Source organism: Lemur catta, chromosome 5 (assembly GCF_020740605.2).
Source record: "Lemur catta isolate mLemCat1 chromosome 5, mLemCat1.pri, whole genome shotgun sequence".
Lineage (NCBI taxonomy): Eukaryota > Metazoa > Chordata > Mammalia > Primates > Lemuridae > Lemur > Lemur catta.
The window spans coordinates 97,595,753-97,608,791 of record NC_059132.1 but is presented as its reverse complement, the minus strand read 5'-3'; the positions used below and the strand labels follow the sequence as shown (position 1 = coordinate 97,608,791).

The 13,039-nt window shown below is 33.6% G+C and overlaps 1 protein-coding gene across 2 annotated transcripts in view; it reads left to right on the top strand.

The window, feature by feature from the left end:
- Positions 1–13,039, top strand: part of ADAD1 (adenosine deaminase domain containing 1) — a 35,839-nt gene that overhangs the window by 13,295 nt on the left and 9,505 nt on the right. The window contains exons 6-9 of one of the 2 annotated variants that reach the window (XM_045552326.1): positions 3,665–3,788; positions 5,105–5,275; positions 6,467–6,696; positions 12,364–12,601. In XM_045552326.1, the coding sequence (XP_045408282.1) occupies positions 3,665–3,788; positions 5,105–5,275; positions 6,467–6,696; positions 12,364–12,601 (763 nt within the window). The remainder of the gene's footprint in view (positions 1–3,664; positions 3,789–5,104; positions 5,276–6,466; positions 6,697–12,363; positions 12,602–13,039) is intronic. The other variant, XM_045552327.1, reaches the window with a different exon arrangement.

Genomic DNA, 13,039 nt, shown 5'->3' with positions numbered 1-13,039 from the left:
GTGCCAGATTATGGAGTGACTTAAAAGCTAGTCAAAGGTTAGATTTATGTAATAATAAAACCAGTAATCTGTGAAAGATTTTAAACAGGGTTAGACATTGGGCTATAGTTGTTAGGAGGATTAACATCAGACTCAGCTCTGCTCCTTAAATTACTTGGAGCAAGTTACATACTTGACATCTGTATGCCTTAATTTTCATCTTATTTGTTAAAACAGAGGTAATAGAAATAACAATCCCTACTTAATGGAGTTGTTAGGATTAGATATGATAATGTAAATAAAATATTTAGCATGTTACTTAGCATGTGGCTTAATAAATTTCATTTGCAATGATTAAGATAAATGAAGCAATAATTGACAACAATTTTTCTAAAAGATTACAGGAGTTGAACCTGAATTATGGAATGACAACTTAAGTGGTTGAGATAGAGTGACTAAATTGGAGTCAAGATGGACATGAACAGGAAGGGGGGAAAAAAATTAATGTGATAAGATGAAGTTGACAATAAATGATAGGTGAAATGAGATGAATAAAAAATAATAGCATCATTTCACATTTACATAGGAGAGTAGTGTTTCCATATACAGAAGGAATCTAGAAGCTGGTGTGAAGTTTGGTGGAGAAAAGCATGGATGAAAATAATAAATGTAGTTTTAGAAATTATGAGTATGAATATGGGATGGGAAATTATGGTGAAATCAAGTGGACATTCCTGGAGTAACTCCCACAATCAATACATACTTAAAATGTATTCTTAGACACCTTGCCTCATTATTTTTCACTGGGTCTATAAGAAGCTATCAAATGCAAACATCCTTTTCTCCCCTGCCACATCTTGTCTATTGTGACAGTAGAGGAAGAATTAGCCTCCTCTTACGGGCTAATTTTTTCACTTAAGTTCTGATTCCATTCCTGCTCACATCTTTTGGTTATCTCCTCCTTTTTCTTGCATTATCAAACGAATATCTCCCTAAAGCATTGTGGGTCAAGTTAACAGAATCCACAAAGAAGCCGAGTTCTTGGCTGTGCTGTTGCCGTTTATAAATCAGAGCTTCATCACCATTCCAGAACTTACAGTGTATAATTTTATTCAAGGGAAGGTTCACAGACCTGGTTATTGAGTCAAATTTAGCATTAACAGGATCACATCTGTACCCTAGGAATGAAAACAGAGTCCATGCCCAAGTGTCCCTGAATAATATATCTTTGGTTTCATCTCTTCAGTATTCTGGAAAGCCTGGTTTCCCAAACTTTCATCCTAAAAATAAAGACACTTCCTTTAAACCCATTGCACCTTCCCACCTAAATCCAAAGTCATTATTTACTTGACCTTACTTCATCAAGAAGCTGTTTATAGCCACTGTGTCTACTCTTTACTGCAGTTTAGCTTTTTTTCTCTGCTGCTTCTTGGTAAAGTTCTTGTCAAGGCTACCCATTGCCTGCATGTTGCAGAATCCAGTGACTTTTGTTACATACTCACTTTTCGTTATCCATTTATCTGTTGAGACACTTAATGTGGTTTCTATACCTTGGCTATTGTGAATAATGCTGCAGTGAACATGGGAGTTCAGATATCTCTTTTGATCTTAATTTCATTTCCTTTGGATGTATACCCAGAAGCGGGATTGCTAGATCATGTGGCCATTATATTTTTATTTTTTAAGAAGTCTTCATACTGTTTTCCATAATGTCTGTACAAATTTACATTCCTACAAACAACACAGGGTTACCTTTTTGTCTACATTCTCGCCAAAATTTACTGCATTTTGACTTTTTGATAGTAGCCATCCTAATGATATCTCATTGTGGTTTTGATTTGCATTTTTCTGACAATTAGTAATGTTGAGCACCTGTTTGTAAGTCTTCTTTGGAAAAAATGTCTATTAAGGTCCAGTCCTTCACTCATGTTTTAATCAAATTTTTTTTTTTTTTTTTTTACTGTTGAGTTGTGGGAGTTACTTATATATTTTGGATATTAACCTCCTACTGGATATATGGTTTGCAGATATTTTCTTCTATTTTGTAGGTTGTCTTTTCATTTTGTTGTTTCCTTTGCTGTGCATAAAGGAGTGATATTGAGTTGTAATTTGCATGGTTTTTGCTTCAGTAGCTTCTCCATAGCTCTTAGGTAAAATCCACAAACTCTTTAGCAAGGTATATAATGTCTTTTTCTCTAACTTGATCTTATACCATTCCCTTTGCCCTACTTACTGGAGCAGCTACACTGGTCTTCTCTCTCCACCCAGGGTGGTGTGCACATATTATTTCTTTTGACTAGAATACCCTTTCACTCATGGTGAGAAATTTCAGCTTCTTAGGGAGGGATTCTGTAACTAGTCTGTATGAGGTGACCTTTGCTCTCATTATTCTTCACATCAGCCCCATGTTTGTTTCCTTCAAAGCATTTACCACAATTTGAGGTTTGTTTAGTCTTTTTCTCAAACTACTGGCCTCAAGTGATCTTCCCCTCAGCCTCCTGAATAGCTGGGACTACAGTAGCATGCCACCATGCCCTGCTTGTTTAGTCTTTTTTATCTCCCCTATTAGAAGCTTCATGAGGGCATGTCTTGCTCACCATTTTATTCCTAGCATCTACTTCAGTGCCTGGTACTCAGTAGAACCTCAGCAATTCTTATAGAATTAGTGAAATTCTTTTAGGTAATTGCAGATATAAAACTGAATTTTGTTTGAAGGACTAGATTCGAGATTTTTCTGATCTCATCAACATAGCAGTAAAAGATAGAATGAGGAAGATATTCAGAGGGGGATATTTATAGGTTAAAAAAAGAGACCTAGTCACTAGGCAATAGAAAGTCCTCATAATTAAGATACAAGAAGAAAAAGGACTGCCAATTTGAATTGTGTATTTTTGAAGTCCAGAATTTCAAGGAGGTTTCAAGTGGGATGTAGCAAAATGGGAATGGAGCAAAACCACTGGGAAAAAGCATAAAGTTCTTGTTTCTTCAAGAAAACAGTGTCAGTGGAACAGAGAAAAATAATTTGGTTTATGGAGAGTGAGTGGATTAAGAAACATTAGAGGTATTGTGTATAGACATTTAAGACAAGTAGAATGGCAAGGTCTCTTAGAGAAGAAATAGATGCATATTTAAAAGTCAAGGATATTTGGTTATTCTATTGATTGTGGTAAAAATTTAGATTATGTGTCATAAGACTTCTGTGTTTTTAATTGGGATACTACTTTTTTTTTTTTTTTTGAGACAGTCTCCCTCTGTCACCCCACATAGAGTAGTACAATGGCATCATCGTAGCTCACTGCAGCCTCAAACTCCTGGGCTCAAGCAATTCTCCTGCCTCGGCCTCCTGAGTAGCTAGGACTACAGGCACCATGCCCAGCTAATTTTTTCTATTTTTAGTAGAGATAGAGGTCTCACTCTTGCTCACCCTGGTCCTGAACTCCTTACCTCAAGCCATACTCCTGCTTCAGCCTTCCAGAGTACTAGGATTACAGGTGTGAGGGATACTACTTTTTAAATTTTGCTTCTTTTAGGACTCTAAGACTCTTAATTTGAAATTGTGGAATTATTTTTCCATCTTTTGGTCAATGTATTTTATTTAATTAAAAATTATGGGATAGAGGTGAGGGTTGAACAAAGGGAAGGAGGAGGTTACATTAACGTGCTACTGTTCACCTTTTTCTTTCAGCTGGACATCATGAAGTTGTAGCTATAGGCACAGGTGAATACAATTATAGCCAGTGCATTAAGCCAAATGGAAGAGTGTTGCATGACACTCATGCTGTTGTTACAGCAAGAAGGTCTCTCCTTAGGTAAGGTAACATATATTTAATGCCATCAAATATTAATACTTTCAGCCCAAAGTAACTTCAGATAAAAGTCTTTATTTATAAATGGAATTTTACTAATCATTGAGCCAAGGATGTGACATTCTTTTATCTAAGTCATTTGATTATTTCCATGTCACCTTTGGAAACGTTATCATAATAACTCTACTATCTAGTCTGTGGATTCTAGAGGCTTTCATTATTAAGACCCTGTGAACTTAGGCTTTAAGAGCCCTACAATCTTTTTAAAAAGATAAAAATAACATATTTTTTAGTGGCTAAAGTTATTGGAAAATATAGCTTTAGATCTGCACCAAGTAGGCTTGGTTTTATTTCACCACTGAATTATTATTATCCAGCACCAGAAACCAACTGGTCTATGCAGACTTTACCATATAGCTGAGTGTAGATTAAATATTCTTCAGGCTGGCAGATCTCAGAGAGAGGAAGGGGCTGAGATGAGCATGCCTAGTTTCTCTTTCCAGACTAATCAGTCACTCTAGTCACTCTGCTCTTTATTTAAGCAGAGTGAATAGCAAGTAGAGGAGAGAGGCAGGAATTTGAAGTCCTTTTATATGACAACATGAAAAGTAGGAAATGAATGTTACCTCCCGTACTGTCCACCAGCTTTAGTTCTTTTAAGCATTGAACTTAATTTTTATCAAACTTTTTGTTATGTAAATTTGCAAACGTACACAAGGGAGAAGGGGATAATAAATTCAGCTTTAACAGTTATTAATGTTCTGTTCTTGTTTAATCTCTGCATTCTTTTTGTCAGTGTTTTCTTTGCTGTGGTAGTTTAAAACCAACTTAAGACATTTGGTTATCACTGTATCATTCCTGTGCTTTTTCTTTAAAACCATTAAGGAGCAGGAACTATAGTTTTGTTGTAGTAGTAGTAGTAGTAATAGTTTATTTGGGTAGGGAAGGAAAAATAGAAGAAAGGCAAAAAAATTGGCTCTTCACCTAGGAGGTTGGTAACAAAACTGTATGAGGAAGAAGGGAGGAATCAGTAGAGAAATGGGTCTTTTGCAGAATATGATAGTTGAAGACTCAAATGTGAAATGGAAGTGTAGTGGTAGTCAGGGAATGGTGTTGTAAGGCAGGTTACAGAGCAGACTAGGCTCCAATTGAGGATTTCTTAAGGGACTTAATTTTTCATTAAATAAGGCTAAGATTATTTTAGGAGTTCTTATCAAAACTGTTGACATACAGGGACATTGCTCATGGCATATATCGATATGATCATCAAGATACATCTTTTATAAATTTTATTGATAACGTTATAACATTTATTTTAGGTACTTTTACAGACAGCTTCTACTCTTCTACAGTAAAAATCCTACTATGATGGAAAAATCAATATTTTGCATGGAACCAGCTTCTGATCTACTCACTCTTAAACAGAGTATCAACATTTACCTCTATATGAACCAATTGCCAAAAGGATCAGCCCAGATTAAGTCACAGTTGTAAGTATTATGGAAGTTGTTTTTAAAAGCAAGTGGGATGGCCTTGCCATATATTCTGACTCCCTACAGCAAATAGAATGAGTAAATTCTAATTATCCATATTTTCCATCCAGCCTTGAGTTGTTATTTGTGGCCTGCAGGGTGCCACAAATCCTTCCTCGATTCTCTCCACTCAGTCTGATCTATTCTACTACAGGTTTAGAATCCCCAAATCTGGAAATCTGAAATCAGAAATGTTCCAAAATTAAAAATTTTTTGAGCACCAACATGATACTCAAAGGAGAGATGCTCATCGGAACATTTTGGATTTCAAATTTTCGAATTTGGGTTACTCAGCCAGTAAGCATAAAGCAAATATTCCACAATCTAAAAAAGTCCAAAATATGAAACACTTCTGACCCCAAGCATTTCAGATAAGGGATATCCAACCCATACATAAAAATGCTATGTACTTCACCACTTTCTTTTCTATACCATTTAACATCATCTCGTCTTTTCTATTTTAAAGACCTCATAAACTTTAGGAACATGTGGACTTATGTGCTATTCACATACAAATACAGTAGTCTATGGCCAAAACTTCATTGCTTTGATGAATGGATAGCATCAGGTAGCATAAAATTTAAACAGTACAGAGAAGTATAAAGAAAAAAGTAAAATTCATCTCAAAGCTGACCGTCTAGAGATGACCATGGGTAATATTTTAATAAAAATTCCTCTGATAACACCTTTAAAAATAAGGTCAATGTTCCCTAGAGAGAAACTGCAAGAAAAATAATTTTAGATTTTATTGTTATATTTTATTAGAAATGAAAATTAAAGAATTGACAGTTTTCTTTTTTTATTCCCTCATTTTGTAGTTTTTAAAAATTTTCATTCAGAGGAAAGAAATAACTCACTATTAGGAGAATGAAAATTAGTTTTTCTTTTGATTTTAAGGGACCTGAAGAAGGTGATAATATGAAAAATATCTATGCTGGAGTCTCTAAATATGGTTAATTTCTATTTTGTATTAATCTAATAGAATACAGTCACTCCATTCCTACCTTGCTTTGTGCTTGCATCTGTTTCTGTTACTAAAATTAAATGTGTGCTTGCAAGTTAAACATTTTAGAAAATAATTTTTATTTACATGTGGATTTTACTATGTCAACTTTTTTTTTAAGAAGAAACTTTCTTTTCTTTTTCTAGACGTCTTAATCCACATTCTATATCTGCATTTGAAGCCAATGAAGAACTGAGTCTCCATGTGGCTGTTGAGGGAAAAATTTATCTAACTGTTTACTGTCCTGCAGATGTTGTTAATAGAGTAAGCAGTATGTCCTCAAGTGACAAATTGACAAGATGGGAAGTGCTTGGTGTACAGGGAGCATTGCTGAGTCACTTTATACAGCCAGTTTATATCAGCAGTATACTTGTTGGTAAGTGGAATTTTAGTTCCTCCTAGCCTCTTTCACTAAGAAAGGTCTCTGTATTTTACTTATCAGTATAAAGTCAGCTTTTGCATCTGTGAAACTTTAGGTCAAAAGACAGATCCACTGTTTTGTTGAGCTGTTTGTTTCATGGCAACTTATAATCACAATATGATATGACTTTTGTCATCAGGAGACGAAGAATTAATATTTCAAATTAGCCAATTAGATAATATTCTGTCTCACACTTTTGTTTGCATAATATTCAATTTCTCCCCCTGTATTTTGGGAGAAGATTCTTCCTTAAACTTCTCAAATCTAAAAGCTTGTGTTCACTTCTCCCTGAAATAAGAAAAATGTTAAACACCCATTTTGGCTCTTTCATTATACTTTTTTTTTAGTATTTGGTTATGACATAGATCCTTTTGATTGGTCAAATGAGTACAAAGTAACTAGAACACAAATAATATCAATTAGTAATTCTTTCTTTGGTAGGAGATATTTAAGAATGCTAGATTTATATTTGAATGGCTTTCCAGACATCATCTCATTAAGAAAACAATTTTGGGGCTCATTTCTGCAGTTTTCACAAGGCCTTATTTCAAAGTTTGGTTATCCTTGTGAAACAATATACTACTATAACTTGGCTATTCTTTGCTTAGTGTTAATTTTTAGAAATGAATACATGTGCAAGTTTTAGATCCTCACATAATGTTAATATTTTTGTTTTTAGGCGGTCCTAATTCTGGATTTTTTTCTTGTTTTTTTATATATTTTATATCTATTTCTTTAGGAATTTCTCTTACTGTGGTTCTTTTTTTTTTTTTGGTTCCATATGCATACAAGGTATTGTAAAAAGAGAAATGGTTATTTATTTTATTTGTATATGAACTAGATTACTTGATTCACAATTAATTTAAAAGATTCAAAATGGTATTTAGTGAAAAGTTTCCATTTTAGTGCTCCAGGCACCCATTTTACCTCTGTGGAAGCAAACATTGCTATTACTAGTTTCTTGTTTTTCTTTCCAGAGGTAGTTAATGTTTATAGAAGTAAGTATATACATACATTCTCTTTTCTTTTTCTTTTTTATACCAAGAGGAACATACAATTCATATTTTTCTACATCTTGTTTTTTTTCATTTAACAGTGTATCCAAGAAGTTTTCCATATGAGTACATAAAAAATTCCTTCATCATTCCTCATGTCTGCATGCTATTTCTTTGTATAAATAGATCATAATTTTTTTAACCAGTGCAGGTTGATGGAATTTTAGATTGTTTCTAATCTTTTGCAGCTACCAAAATGTTATAGTGAATGACCTTTTTACATTTGCTTTTCACACATATAAAAACATATCTTAAGATGAATTCCTGAAAGTAGAATTGTAAGTCAAAAATGTGTGCATTTGTAATTTTGAAAAATATTGCCACTTACCCTCCAGCTCACAGTCTCACTAGCAGTAGATGAGAGTGCTTGTTTACCCACATGCACAAAAGTGGTTATTCCTCACTCTTTTTTCCAAGTGCATATTCTTATAGATGAGGAACTACCGTTTGACACAATTTCTTAGATTTAATTTGGTTACTAAAATTCTTCCTTACCGTATTTTCTTTTAGTCAATTCAGGTACTCTCCCAGACCTCTCCCAGAATCCAAGAAAAGAAGATTCAGACTTTTCTGAATTTTCTTTAGAAAAGGCTCTTTTTGGTCTTCATAAATATCTGTGAAATATCTAAGAAATATCTGTGCTTCCTTTATAATCATGGTTTTGGCAAGCAAGGCTTTCTTTGACTTGCGAAAAAAGATTTTAAAATGTGTCATTTGTATGATGTAACTCCATACATACTTAGTTTCTTAAAAAGATAGACATATATTCCTTTACATAGTTAGTAGTTTGGGACAGGGGCTTAAAAATTAGATTTCATCATTTGACTGTCATCTTGAACATGGCAATGGGAAACTCCAGGTAGCAATAAAAACAAAATGACTATAAAATTGCTTCTGCTCTCTTTCTTGACATCTTTGTGGGACACATCTGAAGCTAATTAGTTGGTGATCTACGTGGTATAACCTAAACAAAGTTTAGTGTGTTTAAGCTGTGTGTGGAAAAATACAGATCTCTGGACATCTTAAAATCTTTACTCTTTGGGGAGTGGGAGTTACAAGGTCTAGGAATATACATTTTAAAAGAGCACTACCAGGTGACTCTGATACAGATAGTTAAAGGCCTTACACTGAAAAATACTTGTTTAAAGTGTTTGTACACTAAGAGTGTGAATTGGGTAGCTAAAAAAAAAAAAATCTAAGGAATTAATTGAATTTAATAGTCCTCTGGTACAACTTCTTACTTAATATACAGAGTCTTTTTATGCCATTCCAGATAGATAATCATCTAAGCCTGGTTTAAAAGCATTCAGTAATGTGGAATGTAGAATTTAAAGACAACCTATTCCATTAATTGAACAGCTCCAATTCTTTTTAAAAGTCTTCGTTATATAGAATTGAAATTTGCTTCCTTTTAATTCTGTACTAAGTGACAATAAAGATTAACTCTAATTCTTTAAAGATAATGATCTTGTCCCCTCTTCTCTTAAGCTATATAAAAACATATACAATTCTTTATTTTGATTCTTTAAAACCTGTGTTAATTTAATAGATCATTTATGAATGGAAAGAGTATTGTAGGAGAAAAGGGAAGACTTCTACTTTGTCCACTGAAGGTTCACTGAAAAATCTGCTGACAAAGGCAAACTAATAGGAGAAAAAGCATGCAAATTTATTAATGTGCGTGGAGGGTGGGGAGGGGAATCACAGAGGGATTACCCAATTACTCAGTACAATACAGAAGCTCATATACCCTTTTTCACAGATAAGAGGGGAGATAGGGAATATAGATAATTCTTTTGGGGACAGTAAATCATTAGAATGAATGTACCCAAGAAGGCAGGAGACAGAGATTATGGGAAAGTGAGGGGTAGAGCTCAGAGAAACAAAGATTGCTGTTATGCAGATAAAATCCCCCAGATTCCTTCTTGGAGGTACCCTCAGAAAAATAGATGAAAACTCTGTGATCTTTTCTGGTTATTTGATGAGATTCCTAGGGAGAATCTCATCTCAAGACAATTGCATTTAAGCTTTCTTAGTCAAACAAGGAAATTCCAGAGAGAATTTGTAAAACTGAATGCTTTGGGAAAGAGAATCAGAGAGACCTTGGTTCTGAGGCTTATTTCTAAGGCCTTTCCACTTTCAAAACACTCAAGCATGCTTAAGCACAATATTTGGGTGGTCATTTTCTGCACCTCAGCATTCCCCTGTCTGAAACTTCCCTAGAAGTTTTATACACTGAAAGTTGAGTTTTTGGCTATGGAGAGAAAAATCAAGTTAATAGCTGAATCACAAAGGATTCCATTAAACCAGTCTCCTGTGGAAATAGGCCAGTTCAATTAAATAGTTGCATCTCATTTCAGAAGATCATATTGCAGATGGACTCTATTAAAAAGAGCCACTATTTTGTATGAAAACAACTACTCACTTGTGAGTTAAGATGCTCTAAGTTATAGTGACCAGCCAAGTGGATAAGGAAATTCCAGAATGAGTCCCTTGTGATGCTTTGGGAAAGAGGATCAGAGATCCTCCACAGATTTTCGTTTTGTCGTTTTATGGTGGTGGTTAAATTTAAAACATGGGATCTAGGCTTACATTAAAAAGTAGTTTACCATTATTTGAATAGAAAATTATCCTGAGTAAACTGGAAAAAAAATTTCAGTTTGCTTGGATATTGAGAAATAGCTGGATTTATATGCATTTTCAAGCTTTTTACAGTATATTTTGCGAATTTGGTAATACCTATTAAAATAAGCTCATGTGTCCAAATATTACTACTTCAAAAATGTTTGTCCAGGGGTATTTTCAACTAGAAGTCCTTTTCATATACTGATCTGAATTGTAGAATTGAAGTGTAGAGAACACTAAATGCTAATTTCCTCCTAGTGAAGGAATCTGTTATAAATATAGTTGATGGATTTTTTAAGAAGCAGTTGATAACCTTAGAGATTCTGTTATTCAATCCTTTGTATTTTCTTTTCCTTTTTCAAATCAGGAATGAGGTTCAGAACGTTAATAAAATAATTGCCCCAAAGAATTCAGTTTGCTTATTGGCAGAAGCTGGGTACAAACCCAGTTTTCATAATTTCTCATGCCGCTGCTTATGGTAGATCTTTTATGTATGAATTGCTATCAGGTCAGGTCTCCTACACTCTTTAATTAGATTTAATATTTGACTTTGGAATGTATTTCAGATCATTTTGAATAAATCGAATAAATTTTCAATTATATGATGTAATTTTAGAGATGTATTTTTCCAGAACAAGATTTACCCGCAAGATATAATCAAAATCATACCTCACATACAGTAAATCATTAATGCATACATATATAAAAGAGAAAAGCAAAATTTATGATAAAACTATAAGTAAACTTATTTTCCTATTACATTAATTTTTGTACTTCCCATTATATTATCTAGGTGAAACAACTGGATGTTTAAGAATCTTATAAGAAGTTTTTTTGACTTGTAGGGTTTCTTTTTCTTTTTCCAAATACGTCTTGCTTTTTTAGGCACAACCAGTGTCATCCCGTTGCAGTATGTAATAAATACATTAGATTTTCTTTTGAATCCATATCTACTATTCATTATAGGTACAATAACTATTTTTCAGACCTTAATTTTTCTGGCTTTTTTTTCTGTGCCCAAATATATTTTTAATTTGACTAGCCTTCATTTGTCACTCTTGATTTTGAATACTCAAAAGAAGTATTAGAAAAGGGATATGAAAAGTAAGAAGCAACTCATGTCCTTTTTAGATCATTTTCTTAGTGCCTAGGTGGTCATAATGAAGTGCTAGTAACTGATAAGCAAACAAAACTTTATTCATGAAATATGTCTAGTGGTATACAAAGATTCTGTTGTTTGTGAGAACCTCTGACCTTCTAAGGAGGAAAGAGATTTGCTTTAGAATTAGTTTTTAAATTGGAATGACTGCTTCCTAACTTCTGTTTTAAGTTTGATACAGCTCACTATTTTATAGTAGTGACATTGCATCTTCTTGAGATCTCTTCTTCAATAATTATGACTGAGAATTTAAAGCTTTTAGTTTTGGCCATAATTTCAACCAGAAATGGTCATTCTTTAAATTACTTTGTGAAATTAAACATCATGTTATTGAAACATTTGTAATTTGTGGCCCTTAGATGTGGTAAAATAACTTTCACCACCTATTTCTCAGCCAGATTTATCTGCTGCATTATGTGCTGATTTCTTGTTGTAATCAGAAGGGATACAGACAGAATGAGCCAATTCTCTCTGGCAGAACCCTGTAAAAAGTACCAATTTCTTTCTGGGTCAGCTCTGGGTCTTTGCTTCTATTTGGTAGAATGACTTTTTCTTATTTTCTGTGTAAGAGTCTTTTTTAAAATGGAAATTCTGACTTACCACCTTGTCCTGGTTCTGGTAAAGAACATGGAAGTTGCTAAGAGAGAAGTAGGAAAGAGAAGGATGAAAGATAAAGGATAGAGAAACAGACTTATACTATTTCCAATTATTTATTTTCTTTTTCTTTATTTTGGTATAGTCTTTTGATATTGAGCTTCTGAGTATTTTGTTTTTGCTTTCTAGGTGATGGGAATTGCAGTGATACTAGAGGCTTAGAAATCGCTATAAAACAACGTGTTGATGATGCACTCACTTCGAAACTTCCAATGTTTTACTTGGTCAATAGACCTCATATTAGTTTAGTACCCTGTGCATGTCCGCTACAAATAAACTTGGAATTTAAATCCCTGAGTCTGAATTGGGCGCAAGGGGATATTTCTTTGGAGATTGTGGATGGCCTAAATGGGAAGATCACTGAAAGGTTAGAATTACTAATTTCTTTAAAAATCATTTATTACTTAAGCAGAAAAGAAGACACTTTTAATTGCATTTTTGTAATTTTTTATTTTTTGCATACCATTTGTTGAATTCTGGACAATAATGTTATCATTGGCTGAGTGTGACTATGTTGCAGGCATTTTACTAATTTAAAGAAAACCTAAGGAATCTGGCTCCATAACCTATTTGTCAAAGTGTCATTTCATGACCATTAGCATTAGAATAATATAATTTCTTTTAAAAAAATCCAATTTCTCCTTCTGAATCTGAATTTCTGGATCTGGGGCTCAGGAATCTGTATTTTTTATGTGTTCTTTCAAATATTACCAATATATACTTAAGTGTGAGAACTGTGGTACCATGATATAATAATCCTGTAGGTTGCGTGGTATTGGTTTTTTTTTTTTTTTTTTACCAGAGA